At 44.0% G+C, this 21,923-nt stretch overlaps 3 protein-coding genes across 3 annotated transcripts in view; 2 read left to right on the top strand and 1 right to left on the bottom strand.

Moving 5' to 3' along the window:
- Positions 1 to 18,451, bottom strand: part of LOC121585312 (neurotrypsin-like) — a 29,147-nt gene extending 10,696 nt beyond the window's left edge. Inside the window, exons 1-2 of the mRNA XM_045227103.1 lie at positions 18,112 to 18,451; positions 15,681 to 15,723 (exon numbers count right to left, since the gene is read on the bottom strand). Coding sequence (XP_045083038.1) covers positions 15,681 to 15,723; positions 18,112 to 18,183 — 115 coding nt within the window. The 5' untranslated portion in view covers positions 18,184 to 18,451. The remainder of the gene's footprint in view (positions 1 to 15,680; positions 15,724 to 18,111) is intronic.
- LOC121585425 (E3 ubiquitin-protein ligase TRIM39) lies at positions 4,323 to 7,665 on the top strand. Its single transcript, XM_041901801.2, has 2 exons — positions 4,323 to 5,016; positions 5,752 to 7,665. The coding sequence occupies exons 1-2, from the start codon at positions 4,908 to 4,910 to the stop codon at positions 7,410 to 7,412; spliced, it is 1,770 nt and encodes a 589-aa protein (XP_041757735.2). The 5' UTR covers positions 4,323 to 4,907; the 3' UTR covers positions 7,413 to 7,665.
- On the top strand, positions 11,313 to 13,972 carry LOC123493212 (E3 ubiquitin-protein ligase TRIM39-like). Its single transcript, XM_045227143.1, has 2 exons — positions 11,313 to 11,411; positions 11,634 to 13,972. The coding sequence occupies exon 2, from the start codon at positions 11,636 to 11,638 to the stop codon at positions 13,298 to 13,300; it is 1,665 nt and encodes a 554-aa protein (XP_045083078.1). The 5' UTR covers positions 11,313 to 11,411; positions 11,634 to 11,635; the 3' UTR covers positions 13,301 to 13,972.
- Positions 18,452 to 21,923: the final 3,472 nt, after the last annotated feature.

The following is a 21,923-nucleotide window of genomic DNA, read 5'->3' as shown; positions in this document are numbered from 1 at the left end:
AACAGAGCAATACTCAATCATGAGGCATCAAAGCCAAAGGAACAGCATAATATTAAGAAATGCTATAGATGGAAGGAAAGTAGTGTAGAAACCTACCGAAAAACAATTAGGCAACAACAAATTCAATCCCTTTTAGACAACTTCCTGGACAAAACATTTCACTGTAATAGTGAAGGTGTAAACTTGGCAGTAGAAAACCTAAACAGTATATTTGACCTCTCAGCTTCCCTATCAAATCTAAAAATGTCAAGCAGACAACCTAAGAAAATTAACAACAATGACAAATGGTTTGATGAAGAATGCAAAAACCTAAGAAAGAAATTGAGAAACCTATTTCAACCAAAAACATAGAGACCCAGAAAACCTGAGCCTATGGAAAAAGAAGGAACAGCACGTCAGAAATCAGCTCAATGTAATTGAAGAATCCATAGAATCTAACCACTTCTGGGAAAATTGGAACACACTAAACAAACAACAACACGAAGAGTTATCTATCCAAAATGGAGATGTATGGATAAACCACTTCTCCAATCTTTTTTACTCTATAACAAAGAACAAACAGCAAAAACATATACGTGATCAAATACAAATCTTAGAATCAACTATTAAAGACTACCAGAACCCAGTTGATTCTCCAATTACATTGAATGAACTACAGGACAAAATACAAACCCTCCAACCCAAAAAGGCCTGTGGTGTTGATGGTATCCTCAATGAAATGATAACATATACAGACCATCAATTCCAATTGGCTATACTTAAACTCTTTAACATCATCCTCAGCTCTGCTATCTTCCCCAATATTTGGAGCCAAGGTCTGATCGCCCCAATCCACAAAAGTGGAGACAAATTTGACCCCAATAACTACTGTGGTATATGCGTCAACAGCAACCTTGGGAAAATCCTCTGCATTATCATTAACAGCTGGTACATTTCCTCAGTGAAAACAATGTACTGAGCAAATGTCAAATTGTCTTTTTACCAAATTACCGTATGACAGACCACATATTCACCCTGCACACCCTGATTGACAAACAAACAAAAACAAACGCAAAGTCTTCTCATGCTTTGTTGATTTCAAAAAAAGCTTTTGACTCAATTTGGCATGAGGGTCTGCTATGCAAAATGATGGAAAACTGTGTTGGGGTAAAAACATACATTATAAAATCCATGTACACAAACAACAAGTGTGTGGTTAAAATTGGCAAAAACAAACATATTTCTTTCCACAGGGCCATGGGGGGAGACAGGAATGCAGCTTGAGCCACACCCTCTTCAACATATATATCAACGAATTGGCGAGGGCACTAGAACAGACTGCAGCACCCGGCCTCACCCTACTAGAATCTGAAGTCAAATGTCTACTGTTTGCTGATGATCTGGTGCTTCTGTCCCCAACCAAGGAGGTCCTACAGCAGCACCTAGATGTTCTGCACAGATTCTGTCAGACCTGGGCCCTGACAGTAAATCTCAGTAAGACAAAATTAATGGTGTTCCAAAAAAGGTCCAGTTTCCAGGACCACAAATACAAATTCCATCAAGAGACCATTGCCCTAGAGCACACAAAAACTATTCATACCTCGGCCTAAACATCAGCGCCACAGGTAACTTCCACAAAGCTGTGAACTATCTGAGAGACAAGGCAAGAAGGGCCTTCTATGCCATCAAAAGGAACATAAATGCGACATACCAATTAGGATCTGGCTAAAACATACTTGAATCAGTTATAGAACCCCATTGCCCTTCATGGTTGTGAGGTCTTGGGTCCGCTCACCAACCAAGAATTCACAAAATGGGACAAACACCAAATTGAGACTCTACATGCAGAATTCTACATGCAGAATTCATTGTGTACAACGTAAAACAAAAAATAATGCATGCAGAGCAGAATTAAGCCGATACCCGCTAATGATCAAAATCCAGAAAAGAGCCGTTAAATTCTACAACCACCTAAAAGGAAGAGATTCCCAAACCTTCCATAACAAAGCCATCACCCACAGAGAGATTAACCTGGAGAAGATTCCCCTAAGCAAGCTAGTCCTGGGGATCTGTTCACAAACACAAACAGACCCCACAGAGCCCCAAGACAGCAACACAATTAGAACTAACCAAATCATGAGAAAACAAATAGATAATCACTTGACACATTGGAAAGAATTTACAAAAAAACAAAGCAAACTGGAATGCTATTTGGCCCTAAATAGAGAGTATTAAGGAAAGCTTTGACTATGTACAGACTCATTGAGCATGGCCTTGCTATTGAGAGAGGACGCCGTAGGCAGACCTGGCTCTCAAGAGAAGACAGGCTATGTGCACACTGCCCACAAAATGAGGTGGAAACTGAGCTGCACTTCCTAACCTCCTGCCAAATGTATGACTATATTAGAGACACATATTTCCCTCAGATTACACCCACAAAGGTATATATCTATTGTGGGTGTAATCTCCCATATCTATTGGGTGAAATATCACAGTGTGCCATCAAAGCAGCAAGATTTGTGACCTTTTGCCACAAGAAAAGGGCAACCAGTGAAGAACAAACACCATTGTAAATACAACCCATATTTATGTTTATTTATTTTCCATTTTTTACTTTAACTATCTGCACATCGTTACAACACTGTATATAGCCGTAATATGGCATTTGAAATGTATCTATTCGTTTGGAACTGTAATGTAATGATTACTGTTAATTTTTAATTGTTTATTATCTATTTCACTTGTAAACATATGTTTCCCATGCCAATAAAGCCCCTTAAATTGAGAGAGAGAGAGAGAGAGAGAGAGAGAGAGAGAGAGAGAGAGAGAGAGAGAGAGAGAGAGAGAGAGAGAGAGAGAGAGAGAGAGAGAGAGAGAGAGAGAGAGAGAGAGAGAGAGAGAGAGAGAGAGAGAGAGAGAGAGAGAGAGAGAGAGAGAGAGAGAGAGAGAGAGAGAGAGAGAGAGAGACAGAAAAAAAGAAAGAGCAGAGAGAGAGAGACAGGAAAAAAAGAAAGAGCAGAGAGAGAGAAAAGAAAGAGCAGAGAGAGAGAAAAGAAAGAGCAGAGAGAGAGAGAGAGGGAGAGAGAGAGATGTAGCAGACGTTCCATAGAGTAGCAGGATCAGACTCTATTGTCACGGAGCTGAGTCTGACTACAGAGTTCATGCAACACACACTCTGCCAGACACACACGCACACATGCACACTGACCCACTTACACGTGCACACAGACACACACACCCTGTGATTAATGGCCAGGACAGAGAGAGGAGCTGCAATAGTTATCTCTCACAAACACACAGCTTGGCTGTCCTTGATCATCTAACCATGCCAAACACACACAAAGTCTTTCCCTCATACCTCATTCTGGAAGATGAAGAGAGAAGAAGAGGAAGAGTGAGAAAGAGGAAGAGAGAAAAAGAGGGAGAGAGAGAGAGCGAGGGGAGGCAAAGGAAAAGCAGCCTAGCCCTGGACTAAAGAGCACTGGACCTAAGAGCTCTGGACTGAAGAGCCCTGGACTAAAGAGCACTGGACTAAAGAACACTGGAATAAAGAGCTCTGGACTAAAGAGCCCAGGAATAAAACACTCTGGAATATAAAGCCCTTGATTAAAAAGCCCTGGAATAAAAAGCCCTCGAATAAAGAGCCCTGGAAAAAAGACCCTGGACTAAAGAACACTGGAATAAAGAGCCCTGGACTAAAGAGCCCTGGAATAAAACACTCTGGAATATAAAGCCCTTGATTAAAAAGCCCTGGAATAAAAAGCCCTCGAATAAAGAGCCCTGGAATAATAATAAACAAACTGGAATAAAGAGCCCTGGAATAAAGAGCCCTGGACTAAAGAGCTGTGGACTCTCCATTGAAAGTGATTCTTAGTCCAAGACTAGGCTTAATCTGTATCCAGAAAAATGGCCTGTTATGTTAAAAGCTAAACCATAATCCTGTCAGTAACAGAGAATATGTTTATATTTTTCAGACTGTATTCCTCAAAACGCCAATGGCTGATTAAAGCAATTGACACGTTAACCTCTGTTTCTGAGAATCTGACATAGGACCGGTTCCAGGCATAAGGGACATAAGTGGTTGCTTAAGGGGTCTACACCGTCTATGCAAACTGAGCTGATGGAGATCCGTTAGCGTAACTCTCTACGTAGTTCTATGTACGTTTGTGTGGCTGAATTTTTGGAAGGCGATGCAAACGGACCTCCGTCAGCTTTAGGGCCCCGACCGCTAGGGGGGCCCCTGACTTACTATTGAGAGTAAGAATAGTAGAATACACCAGGTGCCATTTTGAAATGTGGATGTGCATCAGCAGTTTTTCTATTGTTGTCAGTCACTGACAGTACCTCAATTACCAATGTCAGCTAACAATTTTTGGATTTGTAGTTAGTCTTACCAGCTATCTAAACTAGTAATCATGGCCGAATACTAACCGGGCACGCAGGGCTCTGACCTCCAGGAGACCCCCATTGATTTTGTTAGTCATTCTCACTCAGATATCATATTAACATGGCATAAGTCATTACACAATGTGTAGAATTCAAGGAAATTAGCTTTGAAACAGCAACAAAAAAAATCTCTGCCCCATGACAAAATGACTAGAATATTATGAAATGTGTTATACAATTGCAGTTTTCTCTACACCCCGTGGGAAAATGTGTAGAATTGCAGGAAATCAACTTAAAAACGGTACATTATTCTCTCCACTGTCAAATTTGCCATGAGGTGGGCCCCCCCCCCCCAACCAACAGTTGCTTAGGGCCCCCAGAATGCTAGAGCCTGAAAATAGTATGTGAGGAAAAACATCAGCAGAGACTTCAGACAGGCATGTCAAATATCAACGCTGTCCCTTTAAGAGCAAAGATATGCTAAGAGCAGATCAGAGAGGAGTTGAGTGATGTCACTTTGCGGAAGTGAAAGTGAAATATAGATGAGGAAACTGTGCACAGAAACAAACATTCTCCTGTTCCTCGCAAAGATAACATTACAGCAAAGAGTCTACCTTTGTAGAGAAATAAAAGGAAAAGACAAGCATTCAGGTGAGTAAAAAGAGAAATAGAGACGGGAGAGAGAGAGAGAGAGAGAGAGAGAGAGAGAGAGAGAGAGAGAGAGAGAGAGAGAGAGAGTGTAGTGTCCAAAAGACACACCTTTGCTGATCCATGCTGTGATGATAAGGAGTCCGCCGACACTGTACTTTGTTTATAAAGGTTTATTATAACAAAGAGTTTTCAGCATCAAATTTACAGATACCTGCAGATATCTTAAGAACAGCAAGAGCCAAATTCTGTAATTCGCTATTCCTTCCTCCTATTGTTCAAGACATGGTTTTATATCATTTATGACGTAATATGGTGTGATTCTAAAAACCAATCCCCGGCCTTTTCCACATCTCTCCCCATATCATTTTTCCATGAACTTTAGTAATGCTTTCCAGATGTTTCAGCAAAGTAGAGTAAAGTTCATCTGTTACCCCATATGCAACATCAGCAAAATCCTAGAGCCAAGTTTTCCTCTAACACACTTTTTGCAAAGGTCAGCACATCACAGACTCTAAGACACTACAAGAGAGAGAGAGAGAGAGAGAGAGAGAGAGAGAGAGAGAGAGAATGCATGAGAGGGAGATAGAAAAACCTTATGCGTGAAAGCAGGACCTCAACTACCATTCAGGACATCGAGGTTACTGTGAGAGTGAGAAAAAAAACACCAGTACAAAGTTTACGGTCAAAATGCTGACTCATTCCAGGACTTGTGTTTGCTCTGTTATTGTGTTCCAGAAATGGCGTCCTCTAGCAGTCTCCTGTCTGAAGATCAGTTCCAGTGCTCTATCTGTCTGGATGTGTTCACTGAGCCAGTCTCCACTCCATGTGGACACAACTTCTGCATGGCCTGTATCAGTGGATACTGGGATACCACTGACCTGTGCCAGTGTCCAATGTGTAAACAAATATTCCACCTAAGACCAGAGCTAAAAACCAACACAGCATTCCGAGATGTTGTAGAGCATTTTAAGACGATCAGAATCAGAGACACAGATGAGTCCCCTGCCGAGGCTGGAGAAGTGTCCTGTGACGTCTGCACTGGGACAAAGCTCAAGGCCCTGAAGTCCTGCCTGGAGTGTCTGACTTCTTTCTGTGAGACTCACCTGCAACCTCATCAGAGAGTCACAGGCCTGAAGAGACACAACCTGATCAACCCTGTGGAGAACCTGGAAGACAGGATGTGTAAGAAGCATGACAGACTGCTGGAGCTGTTCTGTAGGACCGACCAGACGTGTGTGTGTCAGTTCTGCAATGAGACAGACCACAAGACTCACCACACCGTCCCTCTAGTGTTAGAGTGTGGAGAGAGGAAGGCTCAGCTGGGGAAGATGGAGCGACAGATACGGCAGATGATCCAAGAGCGACTAGAGAAGGTTCAGGAGGTCAAACATTCAGTAGAGCTCAACAAGAAAGACGCAGAGAGAGAAATAGCAGACAGCCTGCAGGTCTTCACTGCTCTGGTGCACTCCATTCAGAGAAGCCAGGCTGATTTCATTGAGGTGGTTGAGGAGAAGCAGAAAGCAGCAGAGAATCGTGCTGATGGGCTCATTAAAGAGCTGGAGCAGGAAATTACAGAGCTACAGAGGAGAAGCACTGAGCTGAAGCAGCTCTCACACACTGAGGACCACCTCCTCCTCCTCCAGACCTTCCCATCCCTGTGTACCCCCAAACACACAAAGGACTGGTCTGAGGTCAGTGTTCACAGTGATACGTGTTTGGGGGGACTGAGGAGAGCTGTGTCTCAGCTGGAGCAGACTCTTCATGAAGAACTAGCGAGAGAAGTGAGGAAGTTGTGTGATGTTGAGCTGAAGACAATTCAGCAGTGGTCAGTGGATGTGACTCTGGACCCTGATACAGCAAATCCATTCCTCATCTTGTCTATGGACCGGAAACAAGTGAGATTTGGAGGCACATGGCAGAAACTCCATGACAAGATAAATAAATTATATCACCCAGAGAGGTTTGTGAATAATCTCTCTGTCCTGGGAAAAGAGGGTTTCTCCTCAGGGAGATTCTACTATGAGGTGCAGGTGAAGGGAAAACCTGAGTGGCTTTTAGGAGTGGCCAGGGAGTCCATCAACAGGAAGGATGCCATAAATATGAGCCCTGTCGATGGCTTCTGGTCTGTGTATATGAGGGGTGAGAATATCTATGAGGCCTACGCCTCTCCCCATGTTCCCCTCTCCCTGAGAGAGAAGCCCCAGAAGGTGGGGGTGTTTGTGGATTATGAGGAGGGTCTGGTCTCCTTCTATAATGTGGAGGCCAGGTCTCATATCTATTCTTTCACTGGCTGCACCTTCACTGAGAAACTATTTCCATGTTTCAACACCTGTGATGAGGAACTTGGTCCAAACTCAGCCCCATTCGTCATCTGTCCTGTCAATCACGCAGACTGAATGTAATGTTGTAATTTAGCACATGCTTTTATCTGCAATTAGTATGGAGATGTAATCCTATGGCGCATTGATGAGAATAAATAACATTTGAAGTAATATGGTGTTGTTTATGTGTATGGTCTATAGATCATGGGGATGTACTGGGTTAAAATATTACTATAGAACTATAATGTGGAGGCCAGGTCTTATATCTACTATTTTACTGGCTACACCTTCTCTGAGAAACTTTATCCGTACTTCAATCCCTGTGATAATTATGACGGTACAATGACAGCCCCATTGGTCATCACTCCTGTCAATCATAGACTAAGTAATAGTAGTTTTGTTGTAAATGTTGGTTACCCTATTATCTGCAATTCATATGTAGATGTCATTCTATCATGCAATGATGAGCGTGAATAACATTGGATGTAATATGGTGTTGGTTATATGGTGTGTGAGATGATCCAGTTAAATATGGTTGGAATATGTTTCTGTACTGAATATGTTTGTTGTTTGTGGCTTACTGCCAGACAACCAAAATATTTCAATAAATCCACTAAATCACTGACCTTCTCTTTCTCTGGTGAAGATCACAGCTGACAGTAATGGACTGTATAAAACAGAACTAAAAAACAGGTAGCCTAGCGCTTAAGAGCATTGGGCCAGGAACCGAAAGGTTGCTGGTTCGAAACCTTGAGCCGACTAGGTGAAAAATTGTCTATGTGCCCTTGAGCAGGGCATTTATTAACCCTAATTGCTCCTGTAAATCGCTCTGGATAAGAGCATCTGCTAAATGACTAAAATGAAAACTTCTACTATTCACCCTAGCCTACTATACACACCATATCTTATCCCCCATCCCCTCTGCTTGTAAATGACTTCTTTCCTGTGTCCCTCCATCTCCATCTCTCCCTGTAGCATTGATAGGGGAATTGTATTATATTCTGTAGGCCTAATATATGTATGTATTTTGTCAAGATTCCATAATGCCTATTTGAATTGGAATAATAACTGACCAATGCGTCATAAATCAGTTTGTAAACTGAAAGCTCCCCTCACCGCATGCAGACACACATACCAACACTGATCGCTAGGACAACAATACTGTGTTTCTATGACAACCATGCTCTCCTCCATTGCTATGGGAACCATCTCCACGGGAACACTCATTCTATCAGCTCCCATAATCCATTTCCCAGTCACAATGAGCATTTGACACGGTTCACAAACACACACAGAGAGTTGAGCCATATGGGGGGTTGGGATGTGCATGCAGTTTATACACACACACACACACACACACACACACACACACGAGACACTCATGCTTACACCATCAGCTACACACACAATAATAAAGCATACTGACGTACTGTACGTTAACAAAACCAAGGAGGCCCTTATACATCATCATATCCCAGACAAATCCTCACGCACATTTCACCCAATCAGAACCATCCCCTGCCCAGTTAGAGACTCTACTCTTTTTTTGTGATATGCCCCCCCCAAAAAAAAATATATATAGAAATGTGCCTTTATGATTTTTTTATTTAGCAGACACTCTTATCCAGAGCGACTTACAGGAGCAATTAGGGTTAAGTGCCTTGCTTAAGGGCACATCGACAGATTTTTCACCTAGTCGGCTCGGGGATTAGAACCAGCGACCTTTCGGTTACTGGCACAACGCTCTTACCCACTAAGCTACCTGCCGCCCTTAGATTTAACAAAATTATTTAGACCAGGATGAGGGAGAAAAATGTTGTCGCGTTTGCATGTGGTGTGTTTTGATGTTGGTTGAGTGTGATTTGTTGTAAATAAATAATTGTTTATTAAAAAATAATATATATATTAGAGACTCTTCTGTCTGATTGGCCAGAGGACAGTGGGGAGGGGTTTATTTTCCTTGATGTGGTAACGTCAAAAGGTCTGTGTGTGCTTTGTGGATTTTGAGCACTTGGAGTGAGACCAGAAATGATGAATCGGCTGGTCTTTGCCAGTGAGAGAGAGAACCCCACCCCCATCACAACCACCAGAGAGAGAGAGAGAGAGAGAGAGAGAGAGAGAGAGAGAGAGAGAGAGAGAGAGAGAGAGAGAGAGAGAGAGAGAGAGAGAGAGAGAGAGAGAGAGAGAGAGAGAGAGAGAGAGAGAGAGAGAGAGAGAGAAGAGAGAGAGAGAGAGAGAGAGAGAGAGAGAGAGAGAGAGAGAGAGAGAGAGAGAGAGAGAGAGAGAGAGAGAGAGAGAGAGAGAGAGAGAGAGAGAGAGAGAGAGAGAGAGAGAGAGAGAGAGAGAGAGAGAGAGAGAGAGAGAGAGAGAGAGAGAGAGAGAGAGAGAGAGAGAGAGAGAGAGAGAGAGAGAGAGAGAGAGAGAGAGAGAGAGAGAGAGAGAGAGAGAGAGAGAGAGAGAGAGACAGAGAGAGAGAGAGACAGAGAGAGAGAAAAGAAAGAGCAGAGAGAGAGAGGGAGAGAGAGAGAGAGACAGAGAGAGAGAGAGAGAGAGAGAGAGACAGAGAGAGAGAAAAGAAAGAGCAGAGAGAGAGAGGGAGAGAGAGAGAGAGAGAGAGAGAGAGAGAGGAAGAGAGAAAAAGTGGGAGAGAGAGAGAGCGAGGGGAGGCAAAGGAAAAGCAGCCTAGCCCTGGACTAAAAAGCACTGGAATAAAGAGCCCTGGACTAAAGAGCCCTGGACTAAAGAGCCCTGGAATAAAAAGCCCTGGAATAAAACACTCTGGAATATAAAGCCCTTGATTAAAAAGCCCTGGAATAAAAAGCCCTCGAATAAAGAGCCCTGGAATAATAATAAACAAACTGGAATAAAGAGCCCTGGACTAAAGAGCCGTGGACTCTCCATTGAAAGTGATTCTTAGTCCAAGACTAGGCTTAATCTGTATCCAGGAAAATGGCCTGTTATGTTAAAAGCTAAACCATAATCCTGTCAGTAACAGAGAATATGTTTTTATTTTTCAGACTGTATTCCTCAAAACGCCAATGGCTGATTAAAGCAATTGACACGTTAACCTCTGTTTCTGAGAATCTGACATAGGACCGGTTCCAGGCATAAGGGACATAAGTGGTTGCTTAAGGGGTCTACACCGTCTATGCAAACCGAGCCGATGGAGATCCGTTAGCGTAACTCTCTACGTAGTTCTATGTACGTTTGTGTGGCTGAATTTTTGGAAGGCGATGCAAACGGACCTCCGTCAGCTTCAGGGCCCCGACCGCTAGGGGGGCCCCTGACTTACTATTGAGAGTAAGAATAGTAGAATACACCAGGTGCCATTTTGAAATTTGGATGTGCATCAGCAGTTTTTCTATTGTTGTCAGTCACTGACAGTACCTCAATTACCAATGTCAGCTAACAATTTTTGGATTGGTAGTTAGTCTTGCCAGCTATCTAAACTAGTAATCATGGCCGAATACTAACCGGGCACGCAGGGCTCTGACCTCCAGGAGACCCCCATTGATTTTGTTAGTCATTCTCACTCAGATATCATATTAACATGTCATAAGTCATTACACAATGTGTAGAATTGAAGGAAATTAGCTTTGAAACAGCAACAAAAAAAATCTCTGCCCCATGACAAAATGACTAGAATATTATGAAATGTGTTATACAATTGCAGTTTTCTCTACGCCCCGTGGGAAAATGTGTAGAATTGCAGGAAAACAACTTAAAACTGTACATTTTTCTCTCCACTGTCAAATTTGCATGAGGTGCCCCCCCCCCATCCAACTGTTGCTTAGGGCCCCCAGAATGCTAGAGCCTGAAAATAGTATGTGAGGAAGAACATCAGCAGAGACTTCAGACAGGCATGTCAAATATCAACGCTGTCCCTTTAAGAGCAAAGATATGCAAAGAGCAGATCAGAGAGGAGTTGAGTGATGTCACTTTGCTGAAGTGAAAGTGAAATATAGATGAGGAAACTGTGCACAGAAACAAACATTCTCCTGTTCCTCGCAAAGATAACATTACAGCAAAGAGTCTACCTTTGTAGAGAAATAAAAGGAAAAGACAAGCATTCAGGTGAGTAAAAAGAGAAATAGAGACGGGAGAGAGAGAGAGAGAGAGAGAGAGAGAATGCATGAGAGGGAGATAGAAAAACCTTATGCGTGAAAGCAGGACCTCAACTACCATTCAGGACATCGAGGTTACTGTGAGAGTGAGAAAAAAAACACCAGTACAAAGTTTACGGTCAAAATGCTGACTCATTCCAGGACTTGTGTTTGCTCTGTTATTGTGTTCCAGAAATGGCGTCCTCTAGCAGTCTCCTGTCTGAAGATCAGTTCCAGTGCTCTATCTGTCTGGATGTGTTCACTGAGCCAGTCTCCACTCCATGTGGACACAACTTCTGCATGGCCTGTATCAGTGGATACTGGGATACCACTGACCTGTGCCAGTGTCCAATGTGTAAACAAATATTCCACCTAAGACCAGAGCTAAAAACCAACACAGCATTCAGAGATGTTGTAGAGCATTTTAAGACGATCAGAATCAGAGACACAGACACAGATGAGTCCCCTGCCGAGGCTGGAGAAGTGTCCTGTGACGTCTGCACTGGGACAAAGCTCAAGGCCCTGAAGTCCTGCCTGGAGTGTCTGACTTCTTTCTGTGAGACTCACCTGCAACCTCATCAGAGAGTCACAGGCCTGAAGAGACACAAGCTGATCAACCCTGTGGAGAACCTGGAAGACAGGATGTGTAAGAAGCATGACAGACTGCTGGAGCTGTTCTGCAGGACCGACCAGACGTGTGTGTGTCAGTTCTGCAATGAGACAGACCACAAGACTCACCACACCGTCCCTCTAGTGTTAGAGTGTGGAGAGAGGAAGGCTCAGCTGGGGAAGATGGAGCGACAGATACGGCAGATGATCCAAGAGCGACTAGAGAAGGTTCAGGAGGTCAAACATTCAGTAGAGCTCAACAAGAAAGACGCAGAGAGAGAAATAGCAGACAGCCTGCAGGTCTTCACTGCTCTGGTGCACTCCGTTCAGAGAAGCCAGGCTGATTTCATTGAGGTGGTTGAGGAGAAGCAGAAAGCAGCAGAGAATCGTGCTGATGGGCTCATTAAACAGCTGGAGCAGGAAATTACAGAGCTACAGAGGAGAAGCACTGAGCTGAAGCAGGTCTCACACACTGAGGACCACCTCCTCCTCCTCCAGACCTTGCCATCCCTGTGTACCCCCAAACACACAAAGGACTGGTCTGAGGTCAGTGTTCACAGTGATACGTGTTTGGGGGGACTGAGGAGAGCTGTGTCTCAGCTGGAGCAGACTCTTCATGAAGAACTAGAGAGAGAAGTGAGGAAGTTGTGTGATGTTGAGCTGAAGACAATTCAGCAGTGGTCAGTGGATGTGACTCTGGACCCTGATACAGCACATCCATTCCTCATCTTGTCTATGGACCGGAAACAAGTGAGATTTGGAGCCACATGGCAGAAACTCCATGACAAGATAAATAAATTATATCACCCAGAGAGGTTTTTGAATATGTTCTCTGTCCTGGGAAAAGAGGGTTTCTCCTCAGGGAGATTCTACTATGAGGTGCAGGTGAAGGGAAAACCTGAGTGGCTTTTAGGAGTGGCCAGGGAGTCCATCAACAGGAAGGATGACATAAATATGAGCCCTGTCGATGGCTTCTGGTCTGTGTATATGAGGGGTGAGAATATCTATGAGGCCTACGCCTCTCCCCATGTTCCCCTCTCCCTGAGAGAGAAGCCCCAGAAGGTGGGGGTGTTTGTGGATTATGAGGAGGGTCTGGTCTCCTTCTATAATGTGGAGGCCAGGTCTCATATCTATTCTTTCACTGGCTGCACCTTCACTGAGAAACTATTTCCATGTTTCAACACCTGTGATGAGGAACTTGGTCCAAACTCAGCCCCATTCGTCATCTGTCCTGTCAATCACACAGACTGAATGTAATGTTGTAATTTAGCACATGCTATTATCTGCAATTAGTATGGAGATGTAATCCTATGGCGCATTGATGAGAATAAATAACATTTGAAGTAATATGGTGTTGTTTATGTGTATGGTCTATAGATCATGGGGATGTACTGGGTTAAAATATTACTATAGAACTATAATGTGGAGGCCAGGTCTTATATCTACTATTTTACTGGCTACACCTTCTCTGAGAAACTTTATCCGTACTTCAATCCCTGTGATAATTATGACGGTACAATGACAGCCCCATTGGTCATCACTCCTGTCAATCATAGACTAAGTAATAGTAGTTTTGTTGTAAATATTGGTCACCCTATTATCTGCAATTCATATGTAGATGTCATTCTATCATGCAATGATGAGCGTGAATAACATTGGAAGTCATATGGTGTTGGTTATATGGTGTGTGAGATGATCCAGTTAAATATGGTTGGAATATGTTTCTGTACTGAATATGTTTGTTGTTTGTGGCTTACTGCCAGACAACCAAAATATTTCAATAAATCCACTAAATCACTGACCTTCTCTTTCTCTGGTGAAGATCACAGCTGACAGTAATGGACTGTATAAAACAGAACTAAAAAACAGGTAGCCTAGCGCTTAAGAGCATTGGGCCAGGAACCGAAAGGTTGCTGGTTCGAAAACCTTGAGCCGACTAGGTGAAAAATTGTCTATGTGCCCTTGAGCAGGGCATTTATTAACCCTAATTGCTCCTGTAAATCGCTCTGGATAAGAGCGTCTGCTAAATGACTAAAATGTAAACTTCTACTCTTCACCCTAGCCTACTATACACACCCTCTCTTATCCCCCATCCCCTCTGCTTGTAAATGACTTCTTTCCTGTGTCCCTCCATCTCCATCTCTCCCTGTAGCATTGATAGGGGAATTGTATTATACTCTGTAGGCCTAATACATGTATCTATTTTGTCAAGATTCCATAATGCCTATTTGAATTGGAATAATAACTGACCAATGCGTCATAAATCAGTTTGTAAACTGAAAGCTCCCCTCACCGCATGCAGACACACATACCAACACCGATCGCTAGGACAACAATACTGTGTTTCTATGACAACCATGCTCTCCTCCATCGCTATGGGAACCATCTCCACGGGAACACTCATTCTATCAGCTCCCATAATCCATTTCCCAGTCACAATGAGCATTTGACACGGTTCACAAACACACACAGAGAGTTGAGCCATATGGGGGGTTGGGATGTGCATGCAGTTTATACACACACACACACACACACACACACGAGACACTCATGCTTACACCATCAGCTACACACACAATAATAAAGCATACTGATGTACTGTAGGTTAACAAAACCAAGGAGGCCCTTATACATCATCATATCCCAGACATATCCTCACGCACATTTCACCCAATCAGAACCATCCCCTGCCCAGTTAGAGACTCTACTCTTTTTTTGTGATATGCCCCCCCCCAAAAAAATATATATATAGAAATGTGCCTTTATGATTTTTATTATTTTTTTATTTAGCAGACACTCTTATCCAGAGCGACTTACAGGAGCAATTAGGGTTAAGTGCCTTGCTTAAGGGCACATCGACAGATTTTTCACCTAGTCGGCTCGGGGATTAGAACCAGCGACCTTTCGGTTACTGGCACAACGCTCTTACCCACTAAGCTACCTGCTGCCCTTAGATTTAACAAAATTATTTAGACCAGGATGAGGGAGAAAAATGTTGTCGCGTTTGCATGTGGTGTGTTTTGATGTTGGTTGAGTGTGATTTGTTGTATGTGTTGTAAATAAATAATTGTTTATTAAAAAATAATATATATATATATTTTTTAAAGACTCTTCTGTCTGATTGGCCAGAGGACAGTGGGGAGGGGTTTATTTTCCTTGGAGTGAGACCAGAAATGATGAATCGGCTGGTTTTTGCCAGTGAGAGAGAGAACCCCACCCCCATCACAACCACCAGCGAGAGAGAGAGAGAGAGAGAGAGAGAGAGAGAGAGAGAGAGAGAGAGCAGAGAGAGAGAGAGAGAGAGGCAGAGAGAGAGAGGCAGAGAGAGAGAGGCAGAGAGAGAGAGAGAGAGAGAGAGAGAGAGAGAGAGAGAGAGAGAGAGAGAGAGAGAGAGAGAGAGAGAGAGAGAGAGAGAGAGAGAATAGAGACAGAGAGAGAATAGAGACAGATGGAGGAAATAGGAGGAGGGGTAAAAGAGGCTAGAAGGACGTGTGTGAGAGTAGGAATGGAGAGAATATGAGTGGGGGAAGAAGGGGAGGGACATTTTATGGAACACAAAGAAATGGGGAGATGGAAAGTGGGAGGAAATAGGAGAATAGGACGAAGAGGAAAGAGGTCACTGTTAGCCTACCTGTGTTTTGTACCTCGTTTAAATAACTGTCATCAGCTATCACCTGAGAGGAGAGGAACACAGACATTGTTTCAGATTCACACAACGTCAGATAAGACAACCTACTGTCAACATTTCACATCATATCTGTTACAGAACAAATAAATACTATATTGAACCTCAGAGGAAAAATTGGGTTTGTCACACATAACAAAACAAAGATAAACGTCACAAAAGTAAGCAAGGTGGTTTGTTGAACCCCGCTCGCATGATGAATGACCTTGCCTAAGAGGCTTTAGTTCAGTGGGCTTGTCTTGTGATGTGCAGACGATGCAGGTTAAATCCCTTCCTGTCACACATACAAACATTGCAGACACACAGGCATGCAGAATACAGAGACCTGGGTAATGAAGAAGCAAGTATTAGACAGTTTCAGATAATATCTGACAGAATTCTGTGTAGTACAGTCTCTCATAGTCATAGAAACCAGGTCAGAGAGAGGAGACTGAATACAAGAGAACTCAGATAACATCTATAAACGTTTCATCCTCTTCACCTTGACTTCGACAGTTAATTTCCACTCTCAAGGGAGTTAGAATGCAAGCACAGGCACACACACACACACACACACACACACCCTGGCTAATCATATTACACAGTGAACAGGAGTCTCTGATGAAAACCTAACATGCTGTTGACATCTCCACTCATATAAATCTCACGGTTATCATACTGTTACAGCAGCAATCAGATGTAACCACACCACAGCTGAGAACAAACCAACACATCTGGACAGAGAGAGGCTCGATCTGTTCCAATCTTCACACTAACATACCACTTAGAATGAATCAGTGTATTGCGTATGCATTCTAAATTGTAAAATAGTGTTGGTATTGGTACCGGTAGCCTCGAATCTGCATACTACAGGTGTCTGTATAGACACACACAGAGACAGGGTCACAGAACAGGTACAGACACACACAGATATCCACCACAAGACAGTCGACAGAGCCCGCTAAGCTAAAGGCTAAGCCTAAGCAATAGCTCTGGGAGCTAACACGAGTCTTCAGGTCTCAGGCAAGGTTCGCATTATTCACCAAACCAGCTCTGTATCATTAACACCAAACTGGCTTCACTCCTGACCCCTGGCTTCACCCCTAACCCTCCCACAACCAGCCATGGCCTACACACACCTCTACAGACGGAAGTTACTATTCGTAGCAGGTTAGGAGAACTTACGCAGCAGGTTAGGAGAATTGACATAGCATGTTAGGAGAATTTGGTTAAGGTTAGGAAAAGGGTTAGCTAAAATGCTCTACTAACCTACTATGAAAAGTCACTTCCATCCACAGCTGTAAACCATCTAGTCACAACCCACTTTACCTCACCCTTCCAATCTCCTTATCTAAAATGTGCTTGTTGAGGGATCCATTAGACAATAATATAATACCAACTCTGAGTTATCTGCATGAAAGGATAACCTCGAATATGGACCAACATTTATAGGGCTATTGAAAAATGATTAACTAGTAAGCCTATGTAGACAATAGGGCTACATTGTGTCTCAATAAGGCGTTATGATTATAAAGTGAACAGGCCACAACACAACTTAATAGATATTGCAGATACAGATGGTGCTGATGTTCTGCTGGAGGGCTGAGGGGGGTTGATTGAATTTCTGCGACAAAGGGGCAATAGCGCGTGGTGTTACTGTACATCGACGCACCACCAGGGGCAAACAGGCAGGGTCTGGTTCCTATAACAGCCTGCCATGAGGGAACGTGCCTGAGTGGTGTGTGTGTGTGTGTGTGTGTGTGTGTGTGTGTGTGTGTGTGTGTGTGTGTGTGTGTGTGTGTGTGTGTGTGTGTGTGTGTGTGTTTGTGTTTGTGTAGGTCCATAACCTTGCTTTATCCGCTCAATTAGGCAAAAGCATAAAACAGACTCTTGTGTGCAAACACTGATGCAAAACAATAATGTGTATTATTAATGTCTGGCTAATAATAAAGGCTATCTATGGAATGCATGCACCTACATTCAAACTGCCTTGTCCAGCACAATTAGTCTCTACCGCTTGTGGTACCTATAGGCTAAATCGAAGTATTGTTGAATTAAATGATAATGAAAAACTCAACAAAACGTATATAATGTTCCATTATAATGAAGTCTGTGATTCCAACCATTATAAAACCTAGCCTATAACGACCGTTACGTCCGTGGAGAAAATATGCAAAAGAAAAGGGGCACTGTGGTTTTATTTGACCGTATTTCTCCAGGTTAATTTAATTTAGATCAAATCAATTTTGCAAGATAGACTTGGCCCAAGATATCCGCAAGAGTAAACATAGCCTACATACTGGATATGAAAGTGTGAGAAAAAAGGGCGCACCTTGAAAAGGAACGCAATTATAGCACATAGCGACCACTAAATTGACTAGTGATCGTAGTAGCTTACCTCGGAAAGCACTTGGAGCCAGAGGCAGCTGAGGCCGATCAGAAACATAATTTTCCGGGTGGTTAGATCCATCCTGGGCGCTGTGTCAGTGTCATAGCCTGGTAACGAAATGACACACCTCTCCCATCTCTGTCACAAACTGCCCGCGTGGTGGATCGCTATTCTCCACCGCGCACGGACTCGACAGAGGATGCCAATAGAGCGCGCGTAGGTGTAGGCTGATTTTATGAATGACACCACAGAAACATCTCCCGTTTCGACCAAAACCTCTCCTTTCGTCTTCTCTCTCTGACGAGATGAGGTGACAGAAGAACACACACCCCTTCGAGTGAACAGAAACACACACACACACACACACACACACACACACACACAGACACGGTCAGTCACACACCCACACCACCTCCGCGCCTTGAGTGGAGGAGGCGACTACCACCACTTTCGATTGAGATCTAATTGTCCGGTGTGCTGCTGCAGAATGCGGCAACTCTCAAATTGACAAGTTAACCACACCATGGGGATACGGCACCTATTGCTGCTTCTCATATACCTGGAGCCACTGAGCGTTCTCTGCGTCGCCACCGGAGGCAAGAAGGTGAAGTCCAACGCGATTGAAGCCATCCCCGCGGCGATACCCACCGCTGGCCCGCAGAACAACACTGAGGTCCAGCCCCCATCGACCGAGGACCACCGAGACGTACCTGGGTTGCGGACACGATACGTGCCTTGGTTACTACATGACTTGAGCGGACAATATGAAAAGGAGTTCGAGTGTATCAACACGTCTCACCCCTACTGCTGTGAGGTCTATTACTACTGGTACTACTGTCAGTTCAAAGGAAGACAAGACCAGATAGATAGGTAGGCCAGATAGATATTAATATAATATCAATAGATATGCCATAGAGAATATATATTCGTAGAATGAATCAATTAATTAATAAGATGTCCAATTAAAAACGCATATTTTGACCAATGGGTAAACTAATATGTTAATTGTGTAAATAAACCTCTAAGAAAACCAATGGTCCAAACCCCATGTCTCTATCACAATCTGTTCAAAACTTATTGGAGTTTTTACCCTTGTAGGATGGTCAGAATTAAGGCGACTAAATCATGGGTATTCAACCGGTGGTCCGAGGCCACCTAGGGGTCCATAGAGGTACTGCAGGGTGTTCGCGAAAATATGTATATTTTTAAAGTGGAAAAATAATTTTTTTGTTTACATTTACATTTTTAGTCATTTAGCAGACGCTCTTATCCAAAGCGACTTACAGTTAGCGCATACATTATTTTATCGAACCCACAACCCTGGCGTTGCAAACACCATGCTCTACCAATTGAGCTACATCCCCTGCCGGCCATTCCCTCCCCTACCCTGGACGACGAATATTGCTAGTGTCCTGTAACACATAATTCTGACGTTCCTGTTTATTTAAATCACTGCACTAAATTCATTTTATTTCTAAGAACATTGTGATTGGTCTTTCATGTTAGGTGACTGTCAGGGGTCATACACTACATGGCAAAAAGTATGTGGACAACCCATTCAAATGAGTGGGTTCAGATATTTCAGCCACACCCGTTGCTGACGTGTATAAAATCGAGCACACAGCCATGCAATCTCCATAAACAAACATTGGCAGAAGAATGGCCCGTACTGAAGAGATCAGTGACTTTCAAGGTGGCACTGTCATAGGATGCCACCATCTGGCCTGCCAGACCTACCTATCTGGCTGGCCGGCCGGACCTGGCTATCTGGCTGGCCTGCCAGCCAGTCTTCACTGACATTTTCAACCTCTCTCTGACCGAGTCTGTAATACCCACATGTTTCAAGCAGACCACCATAGTCCCTGTCTCCAAGAATGCGAAGGTAACCTGCCTAAATGACTACCGCCCTGGATCACCCACGTCGGTAGCCATTAAGTGCTTTGAAAGGCTGGTCATGGCTCACATCAACACCATCATCCCGGAAACCCTAAACCCACTCCAATTCGCATACCGCAAAAACAGATCAACAGATGACGCAATCTCAATCGCACTCCACACTGCCCTTTCCCACCTGGACAAAAGGTACACCTATGTGAGAATGCTGTTCATTGACTACAGCTCAGCGTTCAACACCATAGTGCCCACAAAGCTCATCACTAAGCTAAGGACCCTGGGACTAAACACCTACCTCTGCAACTGGATCCTGGACTTCCTGACGGGCCGCCCCCAGGTGGTAAGGGTAGGCAACAACACATCTGCCACGCTGATCCTCAACACCGGGGCCCCTCAGGGGTGTGTGCTTAGTCCCCTCCTGTACTCCCTGTTCACCCACGACTGCGTGGCCAAGCACGACTACAACACCATCATTAAGTTTGCTGATGACACAACAGTGGTAGGCCTGATCACCGACAACGATGAGACAGCCTATAGGGAGGAGGTCAGAGACCTGGCAGTGTGGTGCCAGGACAACAACCTCTCCCTTAATGTGAGCAAGACAAAGGAGATGATCGTGGACTACAGGAAAAGGAGGGCCGAACAGGCCCCCATTCACATCGACGGGGCTGTAGTGGAGCGGGTCGAGAGCTTCAAGTTCCTTGGTGTCCACATCACCAACAAACTATCATGGCCAAACACACCAAGACAGTCGTGAAGAGGGCACGACAACACCTTGTCCCTCTCATGAGACTGAAAATATTTGGCATGGGTCCCCAGATCCTCAAAAAGTTATGCAGCTGCACCACCGAGAGCATCCTGACCGGTTGCATCATACTGCTCGGCATCCGACCATAAGGTGCAGAGGGTAATGCGTACGGCCCAATACATCACTGGGGCCAAGCTTCCTGCCATCCAGGACCTATATACTAGGCGGTGTCAGAGGAAGGCACAAAAAATTGTCAAAGACTCCAGTCACCCAAGTCATAGACTGTTCTCTCTGCTACTGCAAGACAAGCGGTACCGGAGCGCCAAGACTAGGTCCAAAAGGCTCCTTAACAGCTTCTACCCCCAAGCTATAAGACTGCTTCTGCTACTCACTGTTTATTATCTATGTATAGTCACTTAACCCCAACCTACATGTACCTCAACTAACCTGTACCCCCGCACATTGACTCGGTACCGGTACCCCCTGTATATAGCATCGTTATTGTTATGTAATTTTATGGTGTTTTTACTTTAGTTTATTTAGTAAATATTTTTTAAACTCTATTCCTTGAACTGCATTGTTGGTTAAGGCCTTGTAAGTAAGCATTTCACGGTAAGGTCTACACCTGTTGTATTCGGCGTATGTGACAAATAGCAGGCCGGTCCTAGCTATCTGGCGGGCCGGCGGGACCTAGCTATCTGGCCAGCCGGCCGACCGACCGACCGGCCAGAAAGCTAGATCTATCTGGCCGACCGGCCACACCGAGCTATCTCGCCAGCCGGCCGTACCTAGCTATCTAGCCATCCGGACCCAGCTATCTGGCCGGCTGGACCTAGCTATCTGGCCATCCGGACCTAGCTGTCTAATTCTAGGTATCTGGATGGCCAGCTGGACCTAGCTATCTATCTACGGCCACCCCTCAACAGCAGAATAGACATGAGTGACATCGCAAGGTACATAGTACGTTGTGAACTCTGGGCTCATTAAGTTTGATGATCATGCAGAGAACTACTGGGCCTGGAAGTCCTCATTCACCAATCCCATTGAAGGCCTGCAGTTAATGAGAGAATGCCATGATAGCCAGCTGGGTGGCTGTATATTGATAGCCTACATAGGATAGTTTATTTTTAATTTTTTAACTAGGCAAGTCAGTTAAGAACAAATTCTTATTTACAATGAC

This window comes from Coregonus clupeaformis, chromosome 1 (assembly GCF_020615455.1).
Source record: "Coregonus clupeaformis isolate EN_2021a chromosome 1, ASM2061545v1, whole genome shotgun sequence".
In the NCBI taxonomy this organism is placed as follows: domain Eukaryota; kingdom Metazoa; phylum Chordata; class Actinopteri; order Salmoniformes; family Salmonidae; genus Coregonus; species Coregonus clupeaformis.
This window is presented reverse-complemented; position numbering and strand designations above follow the sequence as displayed.